Source organism: Raphanus sativus, chromosome 3 (assembly GCF_000801105.2).
Source record: "Raphanus sativus cultivar WK10039 chromosome 3, ASM80110v3, whole genome shotgun sequence".
Classification (NCBI taxonomy): domain Eukaryota; kingdom Viridiplantae; phylum Streptophyta; class Magnoliopsida; order Brassicales; family Brassicaceae; genus Raphanus; species Raphanus sativus.
In genome coordinates, this window is record NC_079513.1 from 9,000,258 (window position 1) to 9,026,486 (window position 26,229).

At 36.9% G+C, this 26,229-nt stretch overlaps 2 protein-coding genes across 2 annotated transcripts; both read left to right on the forward strand.

Moving 5' to 3' along the window:
• Nucleotides 1-3,708: 3,708 nt before the first annotated feature.
• On the forward strand, nucleotides 3,709-5,041 carry LOC108832550 (Holliday junction resolvase MOC1, chloroplastic). Its single transcript, XM_018606026.2, has 5 exons — nucleotides 3,709-4,082; nucleotides 4,168-4,273; nucleotides 4,357-4,409; nucleotides 4,489-4,620; nucleotides 4,699-5,041. The coding sequence occupies exons 1-5, from the start codon at nucleotides 3,747-3,749 to the stop codon at nucleotides 4,879-4,881; spliced, it is 810 nt and encodes a 269-aa protein (XP_018461528.1). The 5' UTR covers nucleotides 3,709-3,746; the 3' UTR covers nucleotides 4,882-5,041.
• Nucleotides 5,042-6,815: 1,774 nt separating this feature from the next.
• Nucleotides 6,816-8,710, forward strand: LOC108832548 (uncharacterized). The gene is made up of 4 exons (XM_057006281.1): nucleotides 6,816-7,008; nucleotides 7,095-7,570; nucleotides 7,851-8,291; nucleotides 8,390-8,710. Exons 1-4 carry the CDS (start codon nucleotides 6,816-6,818, stop codon nucleotides 8,708-8,710), a joined length of 1,431 nt encoding a protein of 476 aa, XP_056862261.1.
• Nucleotides 8,711-26,229: the final 17,519 nt, after the last annotated feature.

The window sequence follows — 26,229 nt, forward strand, 5'->3', positions numbered from 1 at the left end:
TTTCAGTTTTATAAAATCTGAGTTTCTATTTTGTGTTTGGGATCCCTTTGTGTTTCTACTTTGAATTGTTTAGACATTTATTCAAATTTAAGTTCCAACTTTGAGTTGTTTGGAAGTTTATGCAATTTTAAATAAATGAATGAATATATGAATTTTAAATAAATGAATGAAATTATAAAATTTTATGAAATAAAATTTTATAAATGTCAAAATGATAATTTTAAAATAATTTTAGTGTAAATATATTTTAGTAAATAATAAAATTTAGTATTGGTAAAATTAATATCAAACATATAATTAAACCAAAATAAGGGTATATATGTAATTTGTTTATTAAACTCATTTGAATGAGAATTACAAATGGAGAAACAAACATAAAATACATTCAAATGATTCATCTAAATGGAGAAACAAACAACCCCAAAAATTTGAATGGATCATTTAGCTAGATCACATAGATGGAGCATTTGAATGGAAATTACAAATGGAGAAACAAACAGGGCCTATAAGGACAAAATGAAGATGCTAGAGACATATGATCCTTTTGCGTATGAGGCATTGCTTAAAACAGAGCCAGAGAAGTGGTGTAGAGCATTTTTCAATCCAGAGTCACATTGTGCTGATGTGCATAACAATCTATCTGAAGCTTTCAACAGGACGATCAAAATTGCAAGAACGAAGCCTGTGATTAGTATGCTAGAAGACATACAAAGACAAGCAATGAAAAGGATATCATGTAGATGGTTACAAGCAGAGAAGTGTAGCACCAATCTCACTCCAATTACAATGGCTATACTAGAGAAAGCAAGAGTTGCTAAGAAGTTTTGTTCAACAATACGCAGCAGAACAACTTTGTACGAGGTAAATGAGTTTAATGTTGGCTATACTGTTGACTTAGCAGCACATCAATGTGCTTGTCGCCGCTGGAATCTTACAGGTATGTGGAACAAACTCTAATGATCTTTTATGTTTAGCTTTTAGTTTGTCTTGTTCTTTACATTTTTCTAATGATTCACTGATATTTAAACTATGCTTTGTGTTGCTGTTTTTTATTTTAATTGCAGGAATACCATGCAAACATGCAATATGTGTGTTAGATGATAACCAAGACGATGCTGAGAAATATGTCCCTGATTATTATTCAACTTTATGCCTCAAAAACACATATGCTGATAACATCAGACCTGTTAATGGTGAGAAGTTGTGGAATAAGATGGACAATCCTCCAATTGGAATACCCGACATACGCAAGCCAAGAGGTAGACCTAAAAACGCGACAGAAGAAAAGAACCTTTTGAATCACTACAAAATCCAGGTAAATCTACAAGACACGGTCAAGCTGGACATATTAAAAGTGGATGTAAAAATGAACCGGTCATTGTAGAAGGCCCAAAAAATAGACGTGGTAGAGCTCGTAAACATCCTATAGAGGTATTTTTCTTTTTAATTATTTTTAGAAATGTAGCTAGTTCGTATTGTGATATATGTTTGGCTTGAATTTTCATGATTCAGATTCACCCCAAGCGTCAACCAAAACCAAGAAAAAATAAAAACAATCCATTAGTTGGATCTAGCTCTCAGCTGTTAAAAACCCCTCAATCAAGTTCTGCAATTCCTGCTGCTTCTACTGCCCCTCAACAGTCTGTCACCTCGACCCAACCAGCCAAACATGTGAAGAAGGCTTCGCGTGGACGACCCTTGAAGATAAGAAAGATCGAGAACATCCCAAGTGGGAGTGGAACATTTTGGAGCCCCTTCACAGATCGACCTTTTGAAGTATTTGGAAACAGAATTTATGATCGGTCTGCTACCGATTCACAACCCCCGCAATAAAGAAAACTGAATAGTTGGTGACTCTGTTTTCTTAAACTGTTTTTTTCTCTGTTTTTTCTGTACTCTTACTTTATTTTAGCCTTTTTTTACTTTACTTTATCTTAAGTTGCTACTATATGAAACATAATGGAGTACTTTGATTTAAATTTGTTGTTCTCTAGCCTACGAAGAACTCTTAAATTTGCGTAGAAACTGTTTCATACGAAAGTCTTGCTGAGTTTTGTGTTTTCATAATAAGACACATGTTTCATTAAATCTAACGGAGCTAACTGCGACGTTAACAAATTTTTTTAATTTTGTACATCTTGATACTACGGAAAACAGGGAAGCCACTTTTGCAGTTATTATTAAGAATGATTTTAGTTTTAAGGTTTATTATGGAAGCATAACAGTTTGAGGTTTAAAGTGGGAGTGCTTGCCACTTTGGAAGTTTTACATGGGATTTTCCCTTTTATTAAGTATTCTAAATGTCGGGGAATGTGTTTTGTAAAATATACTCTTACGTCTACTAAAAGTAGAAAGCGTGTTCAGAATTTTTGTCAATCTTTTAAATTTTTAGAATGTGCCTTCTACGGATAAGAGTACATGATTTTTGCGAAAATTAATGAAAGTTTTAGTTAAAGAAATATTCTAAAAATCTCCTAAAAATATTCTAACTTCCTAAAATGTGTTATTTTTGATTTTACTTGTCAAAAATTTATAAAGGCGCCTAAATTAATAAAACTAATGAAATTTCAGTAAAGAAAATATTTTTAAAATATCCTTAAAATATTCTAACTTCCTAAAACATGTTATGGTCGATTTTACTTGAGAATAAAATGATTTTGCATTTTTTTATTCATAAATCTATGATATCTCCATACTTTGTCTTGTGATTTTCAAAACTCTTATTCTATTTTTTAAGTATAATAAACTAAAAAAATTACAAATGGTTTAAGCTTTTTATAAGATTTGACTTTGTAAACATTTTTATAAAGTTTATTTAAAGTTTTTTACTAAAAATTTTTGTAAAGTTTTATTTTTATTTTTATAAAGTTTACAAAGTTTACTTTTATTAAAAAAAAGTTAAAAAGTTTTATTTTTATTAAAAAGTTTGATAAAATTAAAAACTTTACAAACGTTTAAAATTTTTTAAAAATAAAACTTTGTAAAATATTTTGTATAAAGTTTGTTTAAAGTTTTTATTAAATTTTTTTGAAAAGTTTTATTTTTATTTTCATTTTTACTTTTATTTTTATATTATTATTTATTTTTATTTTTTTATATTTTTATAAAGTTTACAATTTTATTTTATTAAAGTTTTATCAAAAAAGTTTTAAATGTTCTAAAAATAAAAGTTTGTCAAACGTTTTTTATAAACTTAACGTTTTTATTAAAACAATTTGTAAATTATTTTTATTTTATAAAATTTACGAATTTATTTTATTAAAAACTTTTTTGAAAGTTTTTTTTTATTTTTCTTTTTTAAAACTTTTTAGTTAATTTTTTTAAAAAAATCTATTAGTTTAATGTGTTTAATTAGGTTAATTAAGGGTTATTTTTGGATTATGAAAAAAAATATACTAAAAAGACAACAAAACGATGATTTTATATTATAGGGACAACCATGCTGAATTTTTGTTTTGTTTTGACAAATTTTTCTTTAAATAACCAAGTTTTATATAATAAATATTTTGTTGACAGTATTGTAAATATTTTAAAAAATCTTATTTTGGTAATAACTATTTATTTTTATTTATTTTAAACTAGTAATATAATTTAACAAATTCTAATTAAATTTGAAATAACTAAATTCTAATTGGTGGTGGGTTAATTTAAGAAAAACTTCTCGAATAATATACAGGGGATTGATGATGCAAGCATAAATTGAGAAACCCAAAAAAGGGTCATCTAATAATTTAGGGACTCTTGCAATGCCAACGGCGTCACAGCCTCCTCCGATGTATAGTCTCTTCCCTAAGCTCCGACCTCTCCTTTCTCACTCGCCCTCGCCCTGGCTTTTCACTGCTCCGTTCCGGCGGCGCCAGAGTCTGGCGTTTAGCGCTCTTCCTACAAAGACGAAAGCCATGGACGCAGCGTTGATGAAAGAGAAGTGGTTGGAGTCTCTCACTCTTCCTCCCTCCCCAGAAGAACACGTGGTGACTCAGGGGAATACCGAGTCGAGTTATGTCATTGGAGTAGACCCAGACTTGTCCGGTGCTTTGGCTCTCTTGAAATTTAACCACCTCTTGGGTTCTTCCGAAGCTCAGGTCAGGATAATAGTTCTTCGTCTCTAACGTTCAATGAATGAAGCATTTTGAAACAGACTTCAAAGTCGATTGTGTTTGGATTTAGGTCTTTGATACTCCTCACCTGCCGGTTTTAGTTGGAAATAGAGTGCGGAAACGTTTGGATGCGAAGTCAATAGTTCAATTGATTCGAAGTCTAGATATACCCTCTGGTAAGAAGCCAATGTTTCACATTCTTGTTCTGTTTTTTCTTCGGCATAAAAATATTAGATGCAATTTGTGCTCCACGTTGCAGGAAGTACGGCATATATAGAGCAATCAACTCCTTTTCCTAAAGATGGGAAACAGGTTCCTTTTACTTTTTTTTTATCTCCAATTATATCATGATATTTATTTCATACATGACTGTGTGATTTCTATGTCTTAGGGTTGGTATAGCGGAGGTTTTGGATTTGGATTTTGGTTAGGAACACTTGTTACCTCTGGCTTTTCGGTTGTTCCCGTTTCTTCAGCCTTGTGGAAGAGGCATTTTCAACTTGCTGGTGGAAACTGCACAAAGGTGATTGATTTATTATTTTATTGCGGAAAGTTATATTATTTAAATGCAATCACAAAGTTATTTTTGTTCTTGTTACAGGATGATAGTAGACGAGTTGCATCGGAGTTGTTTCCTTTGCTTAGTTCGCAACTCAAGAGAAAAAAGGACCATGGTCGAGCTGAAGCGTTGCTCATTGCGGCATATGGTGAAACTCTTAAAACCTCCAAACTGTTGATCACGCCTCAAGAGTTTGTATCTGAGGTTCACTGTTTAGAAAGCTAGTCATTTTAATGTTTTTCACTCTCAACTCATTAGTTTCTTATCAAACAATTCTGATTTGTACTCGATACTTACCATTGCTAACTTGTTAGTTTAGACTTTCAAATAACATTTCGAGATCAAATATCGTGCTTCTGGTAAGAAGCTGTAAGTTAGCATGAAATCTGATGATGTTTGCTTCATTTTTATGATACATGGAAATGGTGATAGATATATCATATATGATAGGAATGGAGATATTGAATGATGGCCTACAATCTTAGTTTTGCTGGTGACTAGATTGAAAGATTTAGTTTCGCTCGACTTGAGGCTGATAGAGCTATTTTGGAATTGTTAGATCGTATGGCTCTAGAATCATGTTTGTAGATCGTTGAGGGTTAGGTTCAGTTTTTGGGAAAATTGGCAAATGTGACTCACAACTTGATTTCAAATGCAAAAGTAAATCCAAACATGAATCAAATGCAAAAGTGACTTTAGGGGATATTGAAATTACAACATGTCCCTTGTGTAGAAACAAAAAACCAAAATGCTTTTTATGTATCTAACCCCCGTAAGTCTTCCGTCCAGACGACTTTCAAGTAAGTCAGTCCAAACGACTAACTTGTAAGTCGTCTGGTATTGTTTTTTTTAAATAATTTAAAAAATTTGTAAAAAATATTTTGATAAGTGAAAAATTAAAATCATATAACTAACATATGTTTTAAGTGATATAAATTAAGATATAACAAAAGTGAATTGTTTTCGACATAGATGAGTGAAAAGTAGTGAGTCATGATATTCTTTGGTTTAGGTTTTGCCAACATATGTTGTAGTATTGTATGTGTTTTTAGGGTTAGATTTTGGAAAGCATAAAAGTATTTTTGAAAAATATGAAATTTACTCAAATGTGTTTATTTCTGTGTATAGTAAACACTAAGCAAGTTTAATTTGATTTTATAACGTGTTTAGTTAGTTAATTTTAGTCAATTTAGTTTAGGGGTTAAATCTAGGGTCTAGACGACTTACTAGTAAGTCATCTGGTGAATATATTTACGGTAGGAGACTTACTAGTAAGTCGTCTGATGTATAGTATTCTACAAACAACTTATCAGTAAGTCTTGCAAACCAGACCCCTAACCGGATATTTACCGGACATATATAAGATGTTTTTTTTTATTCACTGTTTTGCGAAATTCAGAAAAAAACCCTAACGTCGTTTCTCTCAAAACTCTAAAGACGATTTAGAAGGCGATTTCCGTCGATTCTCTCTAATCCATCATTCTCAACGCCGATTATATCTACGCCGTTATCACCGACGTTCTAAGCACCGTTCTCACCGCCGCTTCCTCTATTTCAGATTTGAGAGGAAACCCTAACGCCGCTTCCTCTATTTCAGATTTAAGAGAAAACCCTAACGCCGTTTCTCCATAAATCCTAACACCGTTTCTCTGTAAACCTAGCGCCGTTTCGTGTCTCATTCTGTCCGTCGGTTCTCTGTAAACCCTAGCGCCAAGACTCCCAGAGGCGTCTCGTCGAACTCCGCCGCCGGTAAGTTATTTCTCTTACTGCCGAGTGATTGATGTTGGAAATTCAGAACATAAAACGTTGTCTCTATCTATAGTCGTTCTGACCGCGCTTCTTAATTTGTCGTCTATTTTGGCAGATCTATAACCGCTGTGTCGAAGGCGACTATATCTTCTCTGAATTTCCAGGTGGGCTTTAAACTGTTCTATTGGATGTCTTGAAAGACTTTGCGGAAGACTTAAATATAAGCCAGATGACTTAATACAAGTCGTCTGGAAAGTCTTCCAGCTGGAAGACTTTGCGAACGACTTAATATAAGTCGTCTGGAAAGTCTTCCAAACTTATAACTTGAACTTCAATACTGGATGGTTGTCTGTTTGAGATGGTTGTTGTCTTTGATTGTTTTTGTCTTTGATTGTTTTGCAGACAAAAACATGGATATTCCAAAACTCCCCGGGAGGAAATATACATTAGGGAAAGAGCCCAACCCAATTAAGAGCATTTCGTATCACACGGATTGTACGACGTTGCATCATGCTTTAGAAGATGCTCTTGATCATCGAGAATATGAAGCGCTGAAGGAGTCGAAGTTGGGAGTTTTCATCAAGTTCCAAGAGCTGGAATTTGGTTGGCTTCAAGGCTGGTTCACTTCATGCTCGGTTTCCAGCTCGACATAAAGAAGAAGTATGAGCTGTGGTGTCTCGTTGGTCCAGAACCGCTGGGGTTTTCACTGATAGAGTTTGAAAACCTCACTGGTCTAAACTGTGAGTACATCGAGGACCTTGAGAGTCCGTACTGTCCTTTTACAAAGGAGATGTCTGCTTTCTGGGAGAAGTTGGGAGTTAATATCGATGCTGGGCCATCTACTGACCAGATAATAGCAGCACTCAAGAGATGCAAAGACTGGTCTCGGGATGATCGCAAGCGGCTAGCGTACCTTGCCATCTTCGCTGGATACATTGAAGGGAAAAAGGTCACAACCTCTACACGGGCTAGTCTGGCGAGGCTAGTGATAGATTTAGAACAGTTTGAGAATTATCCATGGGGGAGAGTCACTTTTAAGGTGCTGATTGAGTCTCTGAAGGCCAAAAATATCACGGGTTGTTACACGATTGATGGGTTTGTACAAGCTTTCCAGTCCTGGGTGTACACAGCTCTGCCGGAACTTGGTGCTGGTTATGGTAATCCCGTAGGACTGGAAAGGACGCAGATGCTTTCAACAGGCTATCTGCAGACAGGTATTTAAACTTCTATCCAAAAGATTTCGCAGGAGACTTATAATTAAGTCGTTATAATTAAGTCATCTGGAAAGTCTTCTAGCTGGAAGACTTTGTGGACGACTTATATTTAAGTCGTCCGCAAAGTCTTCCAGCTAGAAGACTTTCCAGACGACTTAATTATAAGTCTTCTGTGAAGTCTTTTCTTTCCAGACGACTTATATCTAAGTTCATATCTTTTATTTACTGCAGATTAGAGTGGAAAACTTTGTTGAGAAGGAGGAGATCGGTGAACTGTTTCCACAATGGGACTCTGATGTTGAGGACCCGGACGCGGAGAACATAATTAAAGTCATGTATAAGAGACCGTGGAAGTGGACCATGGATTGCTGGGAAGTCACCGGTACTTGTGATGCGAGTCCAACGAAGAAAGATGAAGAACGTCCAAGACGTCGGAAGAAAGCTGAAGAACATCCAAGACGTCGGAAGAAAGCTGAAGAACGTCCAACTCCAAGACCTCGGAAGAAACCTCGTTTAGAGGCAACTGCAGAGGCAACTGCAGAGGCTAGTGAAGAGGCTACTAGTGAAGAGGCTAGTGAAGAGGGTCGTGAAGAGGCTCGTGAACGTGAAGAGGCTCCTGAAGAGGCTCGTGAAGAGGTTTCTCATCAGGGTCGTTCCGATGTTCGTACAGAGGTGAAAGAGAAAGTGTTAATGGGGCGAAAGAGAAATCCGGAAAGAAGAGAAAGGAGAGAAAGGAGGATCCAAAGGAGGATCCTAAGAAGAGAATGTAGAGGAAGGAGGATCCAAAGGAGGATCCTAAGAAGAGAAAGGAGGATCAAAAGGAGGATCCTAAGGAGGATCAAAAGGAGGATCAAAAGGAGGATCCTAAGGAGGATGCTAGTGAGGTTGCTAAGGACGATCCTAAGGAGGATGCCAGTGAGGTGGCTAATGAGGGTGCTAGTTCCTCGAAAGTGTCGAGTCTAGTGGTTGCCGAAGAAGTCGAAGAACCGAGCGTTCTTCTATTGGAGAAAGAAAAATCTACTCTTTCAGATAAAGCAAAGGAGATAGCTAGATATGAGTCAAAGAGGGATGCTGCTCATTTGGAACTTTAGCGGAATGCTGCTTTGGCAGTTCAGCGTGGAAGGAGTGAGCGAACAAGGAAACTTGCTCCCACACAGTCGTCTCCTTATAAGGGAACAACACGACCAAAACGATCATTCCAAACTCAAACAAGTTTACCTTTACACCTTTTCACCCACTCGACAAGGCGGCACAGAAGTTGCTCATTGATCACTGCAAAACTTGTCCGTAAGTGAATTACTCTCCCATAATAGCTTGCTTTAAGTCTTCAGCTCTGATTGGTTTTCCACTTTTTTGTTTTGCAGTGAAGTTAAGAAGCCTATGGAGAAACGCCCGGTGAGAAGTCTTTCTCGGTGGTATAAAACACTCAGGACTTCCAAAGACTGGCTGGACGACTCAGTAAGTTTTCTTCTACAAATAGTTAAGTCGTCTGCTAAGTCGTCTGGACGTAGAAGACTTTCCATACGACTTAATAGTTAAGTAGTCTGCTAAGTCTTCTACGTAGAAGACTTTCCAGACGACTTAATAGTTAAGTCGTCTGCTAAGTCTTCTACGCAGAAGAATTTCTAATAGTTAAGTCGTTTGGCATGTATTATTTTGTTATGCAGCATTTGGATGCTTGGATTAATGTGCTGAGGAAGAGGTACCATGCTAATCCGGAAATGTTCAGGAGCGAGAGAATTTGCTTCCTTGATCATCTCTTTTCTCGGCATTGGAGTAAAAACTACGACGATTTTAAGGCTGATAAACCCGACCACATAGGTCTAGGAAGAAGACTCCCTGGTGGTGTCTGGAATTATTATAGTGGAAAAACACCATCATTTTGCAGATCTATGAAGGTTTGGGGGAAGGATATTGACGATAGCTATGCGCCAGTGAATTACAAGGACACTTATTGGATTTCTATCTGGATATCGATTCCTGATAGGCACATAGTGGTTTTTGACATGATCATTCCTGTATAGCCCCAGCAAACCTCGATGTGATAATGGAGTCTTTTGCCACATGGTCCCCTACTTGCTATATGAGTGCTCCTCCATCGAAGAACGTGAAACAATGCTCATGGAGCCATACACATATGAAAGACCGGTCTTACCAAAGTCAAAATCTGGTGATTGTGGCGTGTATGCTCTAAACTTCATTGAGGCTCATTCTTTGGGGTTGCCATTTTCTCCAAAAGACTTTGCGCAAAGCAACAGTAAGAATATGAGGGAGACGATGGCGGTGGATATATTTAGAGAGATTCCAAACGCGCATAACTTTGACAACACGGACAATGATGATTACCTGGAGACGTATGCGCCTCAAGTTTGAGTTACGGATTAGGGTTTAGACTAGGGTGATTGTGAATATTTGAAGGTGATTGTGTGTATGAACTTGATTGTATGTATGTATTTAAGTCTTGTGAATATTTGAAGGTGGTTTAATAAATCTTCCATTCCAGACGACTTATAATTAAGTCGTCTGGAATGTCTTCTGTGCACGGACCTTTTGTTACTCTCTTGAACAGAAAATATTAAGTAAACACCTTAAGTAGTGAGTTATTCAATGAAAGTTCATAACACATAAGGTCATAACACACTCGCTCATAACACATAAGTTCATAACACAGAAAAGGTCATAACACATAAATTCATAACACATAAAAGTTCATAACACATAAAAGTTGTCTGGCAGACTTACTTGAAGGTCTTTTGGGTTAGACGACTGACTAGACGACTAACTTGAAGGTCGTCTGGCAGACTAACTTGAAGGTCTTCAGGGTTAGACGACTGACTGGACGACTAACTTAAAGGTCGTCTGGGTTAGACGACTTGCATTGTGGTTTCGTATGGCCGGTTTCTTTGTAGTTTGAGCATCTATAAGCCATGTGTTTCTTCCGGGGTTTGCTTGCTCTCATCCTGGATAGCTCTAACCAAGATTTTCATCTTGATTTCTTTTGTCTCCCCGGACCACGCTTTACATCTGGAGGAAAGCATGTGCGTGCCTCAACCGCTTGTCGATTACAAGGATATATATTCTCTGAGTATCCTGCAAACAAATAATTCTTTGAGTACACTGGAGATACAAGTGTGTCGACATGCACACCAGCAAGTGTTCCAGCTGCTATAGCATGAGAGGAAGGTATTTTCTCCACTCCATAGACACCACAATCACACTTTCCATGTTCCAAATCAACCACACAGTCTATTTTGCCACCTTTCACAAAGAATTTCCATCCATCAATTGGTTGGGCCCTTATCTTATCCGCTATCTCTGACCGAACAGCAAGCAAGTATTCAACACCCCGCTTATTTTGAGTTGGGAGACTCAATGCATCGTCTCTCTTTTTCCAAAACCACTTTCCTAGCTTCTCCCTTATGAACTCCAACAAGAAGTCAATCGGAAATCCCCTAGCTCGCTTCAGTGCAGAATTAATAGACTCAGCGATGTTGCTCGTTTTTATATTGTACCTGTCTCCCGTACAGTAAACCCTTGACCATAGGCTAACGTCTGCATTCACCAAATACGTTGCAAGGTCCGGGTTTGCACTCCGTATCTCAGCCATGTATCGGTCAAAATCTGAAACCGTGTGAGCATAAGCAACACCTTTCACCAAGTACAAAAGATGTCTCCTTTTATAAGTTTTGACAATGTTTTCTTGAAGGTGATAATAACATATTCCTCGGGTTGCCCAAGGAAACACCTTATCACACGCACTTTTAATTGCGTCGTGCCGGTCGGACACTATCACCAGAGGAGAATCATGGGATATACAACTAGCCAATTTTGTGAAAAACCATTCCCAAGAAGGTCCATCTTCAGCATCTACGATCCCAAAAGCCAATGGAAATATCTGAAAATTCCCATCTTGTGCCGCTGCAACTAACATAACACCTCCATACTTCCCACTTAGGTGAGTCCCATCCACCACAATGACCCTTCTCTGATACTTAAAACCTTTGATAGAAGCTCCAAAGGAGATAAATAGATACTTAAATCGGTTCAGAGAATCAAGTTCTATATCCGTGATAGAATCGGGATTTGCTAAGGAGACTTGCTCGAGATATGATGGCAGTCGCGAATACCCATCTTCTGCTGATCCTCTCACCAACATTTGTGCATCTAACAGTGCTCTGTATGAAGTGGTGTAATTAAGCGTCATACCAAACATGTTCTTCATAGCATCAGTGATATGCTGCGGATTTAACCCATCAATGATTCCAACATGATCAATGAAAAGCCGAGCAACATACTTCGGAGTACAATGTTTCCGCTGAGCGATTCTATCTCCCATTGAGCATGTATGAGCTTGCACATACTTTGTTACCCAAAACGTGTTTGTCCCATGTTTCACACTCGCTCTGAGCCTCCATCCACAACCACTAACCCGACATATTGCCACAAGGAGAGTTTTCGATGACTTGTATAATCTGAAGGTGAATCCACGCTTCACTGCTGTCAACCGCAGCTCCGAAACCAATGCATCTTTGCTAACAAAACTCTGGTTGACATGTAGCTTGTCTCTTTGAAATCTTTCTCCTTCAATAGCATATGTTTCTTTGAAATCTTCAAAACACATACTATCTTCTTCTGGGTCCTCATCTTTGACCTTTCCATAAACACTGTAATTCTCACCATCCTCGACCGCATCAGCAACATCACAGATATCAGCATCCTCCTCTCCATCATCCTCCTCTCCATCATCCACCTCCTCATCCTGCTCCTCCCCATCATCCTCCTCCCCATCATCCTCCTCGCCATCAACCTCCTCCCCACCAGCTTCATTAACTTCTTCCCTTTCCTCTGAAACCGTTCTCATCTTGTTACGACTTCTCATCTTGCTACGGCTTGATACACAAAGCCGTACTCTGTGCGTTTTGGTTATCTTGAGCAAGTATCCAACTTGTCTATCACTTGTAACATGAATATGAGGGGTATCTGGAGCCATATCTTGCATCATTGCTTCTGGTACTGAGTAACTTATCTCCACAAACTCTATGCTCATATCCAAGTTAAAATCTTCTTCAGCCATTACAACAAGTTCAGCATGTGTCGAACCTTCACTCAAAAAAAAACATTCTCGCTCCTTTGGAATCATCAACCACAAAATCCCAACAGCCGTCTTTCCACAACCATTCTCCATACACTGCAGGTAACCGACGTATCATCTGCAAAAAATCAAAAATAAAAACAAATTAGCTAGAAACTTTGATTAACATGAAGTGATGTTGGTAAACTCTTAAATATCACCAATTATGTTATAAATTTAATTCAGTAGCTCCAATATTGATTAATATACATGAATTAATAAGAAAATGTAAAAAAGTCTTTATAGTTTTGGAGAAAATAAAAGTTTACTAAACATTGACGAAGACGACTTACCAGTAAGTCGTCTTAGACGACTTATAAGTCGTCTCGGATAAACGGGTTACTTTTGTATTTGACCGAATTGTGTCAGAAAATTAACTTTTTTAGACGACTTACTAGTAAGTCGTCCCTGGGAAAACAAAAAACTCAATATGTTATTAAAACGAGATGGCTTACTTGTAAGTCGTCTCATGTTAGTTTAAAATTCAAAAATAAAACTGAAATTTTTATTTTTCCCAGACGACTTAAACGGACGTCGTCCAGATAGACGACTTACACGGAAGTCGTCTGAGATAAGCAAGGTTTGACCAGAATCTCAGAATAAAATCTGGACGACTTTACTTTTCCTGGACGATCTTCAAGTAAGTCTTCTGACTGGACGACCTTCAAGTAAGTCTTCTGACTGGACGACCTTCAAGCAAGTCGTCTGGGAGAAAATAAATATTTAAGTTTTCTTTTCTAATTGCAAAACTAACCTGAGACGACTTACCAGTAAGTCGTCTATCTTTAATAAAATATTGATTTTTTGGTTTCCCCAAAGACGACTTACTAGTAAGTCGTCTAGGATATTCTCGGGTTTTTTTCTAAACAAAGAAAGATGAACGACTTACAAGTAAGTCGTCTCTTTGTCCAGAAGACTTAACCGTAAGTCTACTACAGTCAGACGACTTACAGATAAGTCTTCTACGCGGACAGATCTGGAAATTTTTCCAATTTCATACATTAAATTAGTGAGATGACTTCCTTACCACACAGAAGTCTTCTCCAAACACCCAGAACCTTAAACGAGAGTAACCCACCAAGAATAGTAAGCTTGAATGTCTCTATCAACCAAAAAAAAAATTAAAATCAAAAGCTTGAGTTTTTTAGATGAATATGGAGACAAAGTGAAAGAGATGTTGTTTTCAGTTCATAACAATTGAGAGAGAGATAGTAAATCAATTTCAGGTGCATTAACAGCTTCAAATTGGTTGTTCATGGTAGTTGGGGTATTGAAGACGATGGAAATCATGTAAATACTTGAAGATGATGAGGTTGAGAGAGTAAAATGGCCATTTTCGAAAAACATAAAAAAAAAATTAAAGGCATTTTCGTAAATACTGTTAACATGTGGGGTGAATAAGGCAAAAGAAAGATAAAGAAAAATGAGAGGTTACTTTTGTGTTTGACTTTGAGTTTTGAGTCAATTTTGCAAAAAGCCCTCAGTTTTTTGGTACATTGTTCAGAGCTAAAGTTCATTTTTAACAGGTCATTTTTCGAAATGGATTGAATTTCACAAGAAACTGAACTGTAAAATCTAATTTTTTTCATAGAATTGTGTTTGCATCGATACAAATATTCAATGAAATTATTATGTTTAGATTTTAGAGCATCTCTAATGTATTACTCCAAATTTTATTTCAAAATGGTGCAACTTCAAAATGGAATAAGATTTTACTCTAATGTATTACTCAATTTTTTACTCCAAAAATTGTTAATAATTGTTAATAATATCTTATACTTATAAAAGTTTACTAATTAACTTCAACTTTTTTTTTGACGGCAAACGGCTATTCTATTACTCAAACTTGAGGTGGTCTGGGTAACCAGACCGGAATAGAACAACCAACAAATTGTAACTTCCTATGGAAAGATCTAGCTGTCTTATCTAAAAAGTCTGAAATCTGATTTTGCGCTCTTGGAATGTATGAAATCTTGAAATCCGGGAAGCATATGAGCAGTGTCACTATCCTCTCTAATTACGTGGCAAAACTTGGCCAAGCGTGGGGTTCCTTGATCATTGCAATCATTTCTTTGCAGTCTGTTCCGAAGCTCTGACATGTTGAGTGCTGAAGCATATTCTCCATCGCTCATCGTAGTGCTTCCACTTCTGAGTGCAGAGCTGATTCTCTTCTTGGGAAGTTCTGTGATCCCATGAGTTGCATCTTTCCTCCACTATCCAACCAGACCCATCCACACCCACTAAATTGAGCATGAGATGTCCATGATCCATCCAACAAGCAAATATTACCAAAGCTTATGACTTGGGTTCCTCTATATAATTTATGTTTGCAAAAATACCTTAAAATATAATTTATTTAAATTAAGAATTTATTATTAAAAGATACAAGAAATCATAAAAATAGAATAAAACATAATATATAAGTTGGTTCAATAATAAGCATTAGAATTTTTTTTCACAAATGATCAATTAATGCATTTTGTAATGAAAAAAATGAGCTTCTTTATCTTTGATATTCCTAAATCGAGTAAGAAAATTTTGAAATCTGACATTTAAATCACTTATTTTATTTTATGTTATGTTATTTTATATTATTTAGGTTGTTTAATTATGTTATGCATTTTATGTAAAATTATTAAATAATGAAATATTTTGTTTTCATGTTATTTTATCATTTCAAAATATTATTTAAATAAGAAATAAGAACATTAAAGATTTAAAAGACCATTTTATAAAAAAAAAAAGTTTAACTCTAAAATAGAGTAATGTATAAGATTACTCGATAAATGGAGTAACCCTAGCTATTACTCCATTTTGGAGTTGAAAGTGGAGTGGGATTGGAGAGGATTTTACTGCAAAATGATGTTTGGAGTAGAAAATGGAGTAGGGTTGGAGATGCCCTTAGAACTCAAACATTTGGGAATTATTTTCACAAGAATGTCATACTGCCAAAATCCTATGATGGTTGTATCTAATACATTTACTTTAAGCATACCTAAAAACATATTCCTATAAATATTGGTTTCATCTGTGGGTTTTCAATACTTTCACATACCAAAAAGAATGTCTTCAATCATGAAATTAAGACATTGTAATTCCTATTGCAGATTGGCGCTGCCGAAGAAAACCAAAAATGAATTCCAATAGACAAAAGCTCACCTTCTATTAAACAACTAATCATTGTTGCAAAATAGCTGATAATGCATTTTGAAGTGTTGTTGGTACAACTGTTAAAAGGCAAGTCCATGTGGTTCAATCGATTCACATAATTCAGAAAAATGAAGTTCAAAAAAATGAAACAAACAAAAATATAAATCCATAGAAAGATCTCAATACTGTATACAGTAGTGAGAAATTATAAAATCACAGAATTATTTTAAAAGAATTACAAAAAAACAAAATAATCTGGCGCTTTCTAAACGTGGATTAAAATCTAATTTTCAAATTGAAATATATCATGTATTATTTTTTTAAAAATGAACTGAAAACATGTTTTATGCCAACTTTACTTGCGGTTTTATTTTGCTTGTTTGGATATGTTTTCTGTAAAGTTTTCAAAATTTTAATGAATCAAATTTAGATATATAAAACAGAACTAAAATTGACCAAAGAAAAAAAACTGAACCAAAAAAACTTGAAGAGAATAGTTGATATAAGAATCCTGCTCATCGGATCCTATTTCTAAAAAGCCCAAGATTGCTAAGGAAGTCTTGGATGATATGGCAGCTGTAGGACCTGAAATGGTGGCTAGAGAGGAAAGGGTTAGAAAGTCCATCGAAGATCTTCAGAAAGATCTGGTTGCGCAGAAGACTTTTCTAAGGTTGGAGCCTCCACCAACAGTTACTAAAGATCTTGACAGAGGAAAAGGGATTATTTTTGACTTTAGTGCTCAAAAGGAGAGTGTTCAAGGTACTGAGAAACTCATGGCGAGTGCGATCTCCGCTGGAATCAAAGTGCTTCAATCCGGAAAGGTGGTATCAGCGGCGCACCCACTAATGGACCACTCTGCCTCCACTCACCTTGGGTTTTCGATTAAAAGTCCAGCGAGTTACAGTGCTGGTTTGTTCCATACTAGTACTTCCGGGACCATTATAAAAAATGCAAAGGGAGAAAGAGGCCAAGTACTTTCACAAGGAGAGCTGCTGGTAAAAAGATTTTAAAGGATGATGTGGCGAGAGGGAAAAAGGTAGGAGAAGGAGCTGGTAACAGATACCAAAAGGAAAGCTCAAGAAGATGTCGAGCCATTTCAAAGTTCTGCAAGGTTTAAGAAACCATTGGTGGTCCCAAATGAGGGACCGTCCAGTATCTAAAATGTTGATGATTAGTTGGAACTGCCAGGGACTGGGCCGTGTACAAGATCTGGTGATTCCAAGACTAAGGCAAATGCGTAAAGAACATTTTCCTGACATTTTGTTTTTGATGGAGACGAAGCAGAAAATAGATTTTTAGTTGATCTACAGACGTGGTGATATCACTCAAAGTATCCTAAGGAGTGACTTTACTCTATCAAATAAGAGGTTCACTTGTAGTACTTAGGGATCGAATCCACAAGGAGCTAGGGAACCAATAAATCTACTCAGGTTATTAAGCTAGGTTGATTATGAGTTTTAAAGTTAATTTCAATTGCAAAGGCGAGCAAGGTATTTGCTCAAGTAACTCAGATTGGGTTTTAGACAATAATATGAAATAGCTAGATTAGGATTTCTATTCAGGTAATCAGGATTATAGTCCTATAGATGCTTATCATTTGCTTGCATGATATTATAGAGCTCAACACTTATAAACAATATAATAGGTAATAGCGTTCTCAGCTTGTCGGTTGACAGATCTAATGGTTTCAACGACAGTAGGTCGGACACTAGAAATTGTCCATCGATTATTCTAGAGGAATGCGATCGATACACCTTTCGCATCATCGATCGATTATTTTATAGGAATATCGATCGATGCGCTTCTATCAAGCTTTGCGCGCAAGTTGAATATGCTCACTAGGCTGCTTAGATCAGCTTTCGCCTTACTCTAACGCTTCTAGCTTGATTAGGATGGTTTCAGGGTGAGTTATATGTTATCACTTATCCCTACAATTCCTTAGATCATGATTCTAGTTAGCTACTCTAAAAATCAAGCATTAGTGACAATCCTATCAATCAATATCACAACTTAGCAATCTATAGTTGGGGATTATCCCTCATAACCTATTTAAACCCTAAATCTAACAAGAGAACTACTCAGACATGGCTAAGCAATTCATAACAACAAGGTGTAAAGAAAACTGCATAAATAGATAGATAGATAATAATGGAGTTCCAATCACAAATCTCTCAGGATTCTCTCCAACTCTATAATTCCTAAAACCCTTTGCTTTGTAAAATAATAAAATATGAAAGCTCTCTCCTCTCTGCCCTAAACACTTTGGCAGAATATTTATAATTAGGTTAAAACTCGTCATGGGTAGTCTCGTAATTTGGTGAAGTCTTGGGCAATAAGTCGGCTGGAACCAATATGGGCTTCTTTTGCTCTCGGTATCGATCGATGGTACAAAGTGTACATCGATCGATTAACATGTCTCTGTGTCGACTTTTGGCTTGCTCGATGGTCAGCTCGGGTGTATTCTCCAAATATCTCCAAAATGCTCCAAAACATCACTTTCTTCTAAATCACTCCTGAACCTGTAAATATGCTAAATATATTCTATAATAGTATATTTAGTAGTAAAAATACTTATAAACCATGGTGTAAAATGGATAAAATCCATGGTCTATCACGTGGCTAGGCTATGATTGGATAATGACAGTAAATCATATCGGGTACAGCGGAGGCTTAGCATTGATGGGGAAAATTATGTAAATATTGACTTTAAATTATATTGACTTTAAATTTGTAGATAAACATCTGGTGGATTTCAAGGTTGTGTTTGGGAATGATTGCGTTTTGTGTCCTGTATATATGGGGAGCCTGTTGTTAGTAGTAGACTGAAGCTGTGGGAGAGACTTTCTCGGATTGGTGCCTACATGAAAGATCCTTGGTGCATGGTTGGTGACTTCAATGAGATAAGAAACAATGAAGAAAAAATTGGTGGGCCAAGGAGAAGTAAAGCATTGTTTCAAGCGTTTAATGATATGCTCCAGATTGAGGACATGAAGGAAGTGTCAAGTACTGGGAACATCTTCACTTGGGGTGGGCAGAGACGTACTTTGTCGATTCAGTCTAAGATGGACAGATGCTTTGTAAACAAGAGGTGGTTCCACCTCTTCCCGGTCTCCAATCAGGTGTTCATGGACAACCGTGGGTCCGATCATAGACCTGTAATGGTTAAGCTAGTAACGGCGTCAGAATCTTATAGAGGGAGTTTTAGATTCGATGGAAGATTTTTGAACAAGCCAGGGGTTCAAGAAGAAATCAGAAAAAATTGGCTAACAAATCATCCTCTCTTTGAAACTAGAGTCTCTGATAAATTGAAGAGTTGTAGAAAGGCGCCAAGTAGATGGAAGAAGAAAGAGAATCTGAACTCTCGTGATAAGATAAACAGATTCAGTGTGCTTTAGAGATGGAGCAATCAGCGAGGTATACCTCGACTTTGAGAATCAGATTTCTAATGTCTGAACTTGTCCAGGCTTACAAAGAGGAGGAGCTTTTTTGGAAGCAAATGTGCAAAGATAACTGGACGGTCAAAGGTGATTTAAACACCAAATATTATCATGCATCAGTCAAATCCAACAGATCAAGAAGAAAAATAATCAAACTGATGGATGATAGGGGCCAAGAACACTTCTCTGAGGCAGCTAAAGGAGAGGTAGAGACTGAGTACTTTCAGAAGCTGTTTACTTCGACTAATCCTGGAGATTTCACGAGTATGTTTGATGGATTCACCAGCAGAGTCACTGATTGTATGAATGAGAAACTGAGCAAGGAAGAGGTAAAAGCAGCCATTTTCTCTATTAAATCATGCAGTGCCCCTGGACCAGACGGTATGACGGGTTTATTCTTCCAAAGATACTGGAGTACTGTTGGTGATCAAGTTACAAAAGAGGTTCGGGATTTCTTCATCACTGGTTTATTTCCTACTGAATGGAACTACATGCATCTCTGTCTCTTACCAAATATTGAAGACCCGGTTCTTATGTCTGATTTGAGGCCTATCAGTCTCTGCTCGGTTCAATATAAGATCATCTTGAAGATTCTGGTATTGTGTCACCAACACAATCTGTGTTTGTTGAGGAGAGGCCCATTACTGACAACATCCTAATAGCCCACGAGATGATACATGCCTTGAAGACAGACAAGAGTATATCGAAAGAATTCATGGCTATCAAATCCGACATGTCGAAGGCGTATGATCGTGTGGAATGGGGTTACCTTCGTGCTCTATTACTGGCAGTGGGCTTTGAGACTAAATGGATAGGGATACTCGACTCTCATCAATGACAAGCCTTTTGGAAGCATCCAACCAGAAAGAGGGATTAGACATGGAGATCCCTTATCGCCTTTCCTTTTTGTACTTTATACTGAAGGGCTTATTCACTTGCTAGAGAAAGCTGTTCAGAGTGGAATTATTCAAGGCATTCAATTCTCTCCGGAAGGCCCAATGATACATCACATGTTGTTTGCAGACGACAGCCTTCTGATTTGTAAATCATCATCTGAGCAGGCATTAGAACTGATGAAGATCCTCTAGATTTACGAAAAGGCCACGGGTCAACAGGTTAACATCGCAAAATCTTCTATAAGCTTTGGCTCGAAGGTAAATGACGTTACCAAGAGTTTAATTCAAGGTATCACGGGCATCAACAAAGAAGGAGGAATGTGTTCTTACTTAGGCTTGCATGTATGCTTCAACGAATCTCAAAAACTAAGATTTTAGCCTACATCTACGACAGGTTAAAATATTGGTTATCTGGATGGTTTGCTAGACTCTTATCTTTGGGTGGCAAAGAGGTCATGCTAAAGGTAGTAGCGATGGCCATGCCGGTATATGCAATGTCCTGCTTCAAATTGACCAAAAAGTCTTGTGAAAACATCACCAAAGCGATGGTAGATTTCTGGTGGAACTCTTTGGAACACAAAAGGAAAACTCATTGTCTCAGTTGGACAAAGATGAGTCTCGCAAAAGAACAGGGAGGTCTAGGTTTCAAGGATGTCCAAAGTTTCGACCAAGCTCTTCTGGCCAAACAAGCATGGAGAATTTGAACCACCCATAGTCCCTTTTTGCAAAGGTATTCAAAAGAAAATACTTTAAACACTCTGATTTTCTCTCTGCCAAGAATGGACCTAGGCCCTCTTATGCTTGGAGAAGCATCCAATTCGGGAAGGAACTTCTAAGTCTTGGTCTGAGAAAACAGTTGGAAGATGGAAGATCTGTCTTTGTCTGGACGGAAAAAATGGATTGGTGGAACAGAAAAGAGAAATCTCTTGATGAATAATATCTTTGTTGATTTGCTGCTCAGAGTAAATGATCTGATCGATCATCAGAAAAGATGCTGGAACGTGGAAAAACTTAAGGAGCTTTTCTATGAGGATGATGTCTGAAGCATAATGGCAATGAGAACTGCTTCCAATCAGGAAGATTATTGGGTTTGGGTCCATAACATGAATGGAAGTTACTCGGTCAAATCGGGGTATTGGTTCATCAATTGTTTTAGGATAGGCCAAGAAATTCAAGAAGCTGAAGCTAGACCGTCGTTAAATGTGCTGAAAGAAGAAGTCTGGAAGATCCCTACGACACCAAAAATCAGAAATTTCATATGGAGAGCGATAAGCAATGCAATCCCGGTTGGGGAATCGTTGGTGATAAGAGGGATCAAAATGGACCCAGTATGCCAAGCTTGTGGTTTTCAAGGAGAGTCGATCAACCATATTATCTTTAGAAGCTCGATTGCAAGACAAGTGTGGGCTCTGGCCAATGTCCCACATCCGGAAGAGGGGTTTGATGAGGTTTCTCACGATGCAAATTTTCATCTTTTGCTTCTCCTCATGAAGAATTCTAATATTCCAGAAGAGGTGAAAAACTCTATCCCGTGGATTGTATGGTACTTTTGGAAATACAAAAATGAGATTATATTTGAAGGAAAACAGGGCAGTGATATTGATCTAGTGGCCAAGGTTAGAGAAGAAGCTGATTTCTTGTTAGTGGCGCAGAAGAATGAAAAGCGAAGATGTCGTGAAGAGCATGAGGCAGTGACAGTTGTTAAGAAGTCATGGTCTGCTCCTCAGATTGGATGGTTAAAATGCAACATTGGAGTGTCTTGGATCAAGGCTACCAAGAGTTGTGGTGCAGCTTGGGTGGTGCCAAATAACACATGCAGAGTTGTGTTACATAGTCGTCGTGCTTTTCTAATATCACATCAAAAGAGGAAGCTAACCTCGTGTTTTGGTGTGGACAATAGAAAGTATGCACGATCATCATCTCAACAGAGTGATCTTTACTTTGGACGATGACACATTCACTAAGGTAATTCTAAGAGCATGTGCAACGGCAATCTGTTGACATGATCCTTAGAAAAAAAATATTAAAATATTGATTCTGTTGAAGAACGTGCCGGATTGAATCCAAAAACCCCCAATATAAGGATTGATCCTCAGCTAGCTCCTTCACTGTGCATGGGCTCCCCCGCCGTGTGCTCCCACGCGATTGGCCAATCTTTTTTTTTTTAATTCGGACGAAAAGGAGAAAAATAATAAAATACTCCAAAATTGGTTGTTAAGGATTTGTTGTCAAGGATATGTGGTTGTGGGTGCTCTAAGATCCAAGGTCTGGCCAAATTTTAGATGTCAACAGGTTCTTTTGATGGAGAAATTGAGCAAGTTAAACTGGTGGAGATTAGTTAAAGAAGATAAAAAATTAATAGAAGGGCTTTCCTCATTACTCAAAGTGTTTTCAAGCTTGGCTATTTTCAGTCATATGTAACTTCAAATTCCTCTTGCTGGATGGATGCTTTCTTCGCTATTGAAGAAATTGACCCCTCTATAAAGTTGTTCTCTCTTTGTAACTCCAAATTCCCCTTACTGGATGGATGCTTTCTTCGCTATTGAAGAAATTGACCCCTCTATAAAGTTGTTCTCTCTTTTGGTGGTTGGGAAAATATTTTTTGGGTTGTGATCAGTGGTTTATCTTCTCTGATCTTGGGCATGGCTTTATTTTTTGGAAAAAGGGTTATATCGCTTGGTTGGTTTCTTACTTCCAATCTCACATCTTTTGTAATTTGTATGTTACTTTGGTTCGATGTTTTCAAATCTTAAACTATTAAAAGTGAATTACAAATTAGAAATAACCCTAAGTTTTCCTCAATAATTACAAATATATGTCACTAACCTAACCATGTTTAATACTTAAATCAAACCACTTAAATTTAAATTAATTAGTTAACCAAACAAACCAAACACTACGTCAGTTTGAATTACCAAAATCAGAATTAATTAAAAATCTTAACCACTTATCTTTTCATTTAACCAGTATGTTGAGGAGTGGGAAAGAAGTCAGAGTCTAAGGTTTATTGACTAATAGTTCGTCATTGTCTTTGTTATATGTGTCTTTGTTTTGTTCTTCTATAGTTCGTGTTATTACAGCAAAAAATACAATGGCATCTTTTTGTAATAGATCCAATCTATCCAGTGACGTACATTGCTATTATATAAACCATGTTGGTCAAATATATAACATCAAAATTATCATATACTAAGTCCACCATATTTCATCTAATACTAACCTAGCACGTACTTCAATTATATGTAGTTTGATCAAGAAATTTAATAATATATATATATATATATATATTTTTTTTTTTTCCTGTAAAATATTTTCATACCAATCTGCATACACATACATATGGTTTGTGTAACCACGTTTTTAATATTACTAGATTTAATACTCGCGATACGCGCGAGTCTGTATTAATAATTCTTTTATGTTTTATAATAATTGTAAGTTATTTGAATAGAAATTTAAATAAATATTTTTTGTGAAAATTTATTTAAAATTTGATTTTCTGTATTTTAATATATGTTTTTAATCAAATTATTCCATTTAAAATAATTAGTTCCTAGCTATTTATTGTTTGATTTGAAAAATGAATAAAATTTATTTATAAATGTATTTATGATGATTATAGTTTATATAATATTATGTAAATTTCTTGATGCCTAGAAACTGGCAATACACTATTGTAAATATATTTATCATACTTTTTGCCTATAATTTTGCTTGCTTAATATAACTGCAAGTTTACTGTTTTATCATACATTTTATTTTTTTACTGTACATTATAACCAAACATTAGAGTTACCTATCATGATGCTTGATTAATCTAGATAAATGTATGATTAAAAACTGTCACACTACAAGAAAACATATAATTAACGAGGGCCATTTTCCTCGTTAATTCCTCGTAAAAGGATGTTTACGAGGAATTAACGAGGAAAAGAGTTTCGTCGTTTATCGTCCGTCGTAACAAAAGGTCCGTCGCCATTTCCTCGTAGACTAGCAAGTATTTTATTTCCTCGTAAAGACGAAGTTAAAATTTCGTCGTAAGTTCCTCGCCGCTTTTCCTCGTAAATCACTCGCCGAGGTTCCTCGTACAAACTACGCGAAACACGCGTCGTTACTTACATGTAAGATCCTTGAAACCATATCCTCGTAAATTCGATGTAATATCCTTGAAAAGATTTCCTCGTAAAGTCGATGTAGAATCGTTGAAAGGTTTTCCTCGTAAAAACCTCGAAAGCCTTTCCTCGTAAATTCCTCGGAAACCTTTTCGTCGTAAATAACTCGTAGACTGCTATTTTTCGAATTAATAAAATATTATTTGATAAATATAATAATTATTAATTTAACAAAATAAAAGTATTTAAATATTGGATTTATAAATAAATTTTAAATAAAATTCAGAAGCAACAAAATATTTTATATATAATTAAGTTTTGGATTTTATAATACATAAACCGAAAAAAAAACTAAAAAAACTAAGGCTCGTTCATCGCCTCGTAGAATTCCTCGCTCCTCCTCGTAACATCCTCCTCGTTATGTGTGCCCGATGACTCGCCTGGAATGGGATTTTGTTGTTTCATGTTCCTCAACAAAGCTTCCCGTTCCGGATTTATGGACGCTATAACGTCGATGAAGGCCTCGAGTCCACTCACACGGCTTTTGGTCGCGCCCAGCTCGGAACGCAACTGAGTGACTTCTTCGGTCTGTCTCTGAGCATAAGACGATGTCGCTCTCGGGACATCATTGACGGAACCGATCCCCAACGTACGTCCCTTTTTCTTAGGGACAACCTTAAAAACAAAAAAATTATATTTGTTAGTTAAATTTAAAAGGTAAATTTAATGAATTAATAATTAAAAAGATATAATGTTAAAAAATTTACCTCCTCGTAAATCTTATCCACTTCAGTTGTGGATAAGGTAACCGGTAATCCGTCGCCGGACTGCTGGGTCAGCTGAGTCTGGCGCTCCTCAACCCGAGCAATTACGTTGTTGTAGATTTGCTCGGACTTGCCATCTAAAAACTGGCCCGCCTTGTTCTTGTGGGTCCGCTCGTAAAGTTCCGGAAGAGTCGGGAGACGTCCCAACTCTTTGGCCTAAAAACATTTAAGAAAATTGTTAGAAATATATTTAATTATATTAAAAATAATAATTAAAAATTAAATATTTAATTACGTACCATTTTCAAACAGACACCGGCATGGGGTTTTTGGCCCGTAGAGTGTAGCATCGGGCCGTTACCGTGCTCGTCTACCGTGTTATGGGCGGCAGCACAAATGTTTGCGATCCTAATGGAGTTAGGATCCTTCCAGTAACGGATGAGGCCGTCCCAAACATCCGTGGTAAGCTCAGCGGGTTTGCCACGGGTGTACCCCTTGACGATCCAGGCACCCTTCCAGTTGCAAACCGTGTCCGACAAGCGAACTTACGCCTTCTCGTAAAATGCCTTCCTCACTCTCTCACTGACCCCGATGGACCAATGATACTTTTGCTGCAAAAAAAAAATTAATAATTGGTTAATAAAAAAAAAATTAATTAATAAAATTACTTACAGCGTAAATCTTGAACCACGTCTTTCGGATGTAGATCGGCGTCAATTTCCAGTTTGGATGCGCCATGGAGAAGTAACCTTTAATCGTCTCGGTTACATCTGTCGCAAGGCAGTTGTCAACCCCAAACCTGGAAAAAAATGAAAATTTAAATTATTTAAAGAAGTTATAAATTAAAATAATTATTTAAAAAATGCACTTACCACAAAGTCCCGTCGGGTCTGTCGGGGTCTATGATTGGTAAACCAGCTCTGCCTGGCATACCGAGAATATCCTCGACAGTGTACTGCGAGAAGGGAACAGTAGGTGGCACCATGAGATCGGAATGAACAGCGGCGGAGATCTCAGGAGGAGCCATCGGAGGAGGCACCGGAGGAGCCATCGGAGGAGCCATCGGCTGAGCCATCGGCTGAGGCATCGGCTGAGCCATCGGAGGAGGCATCGGAGGGAA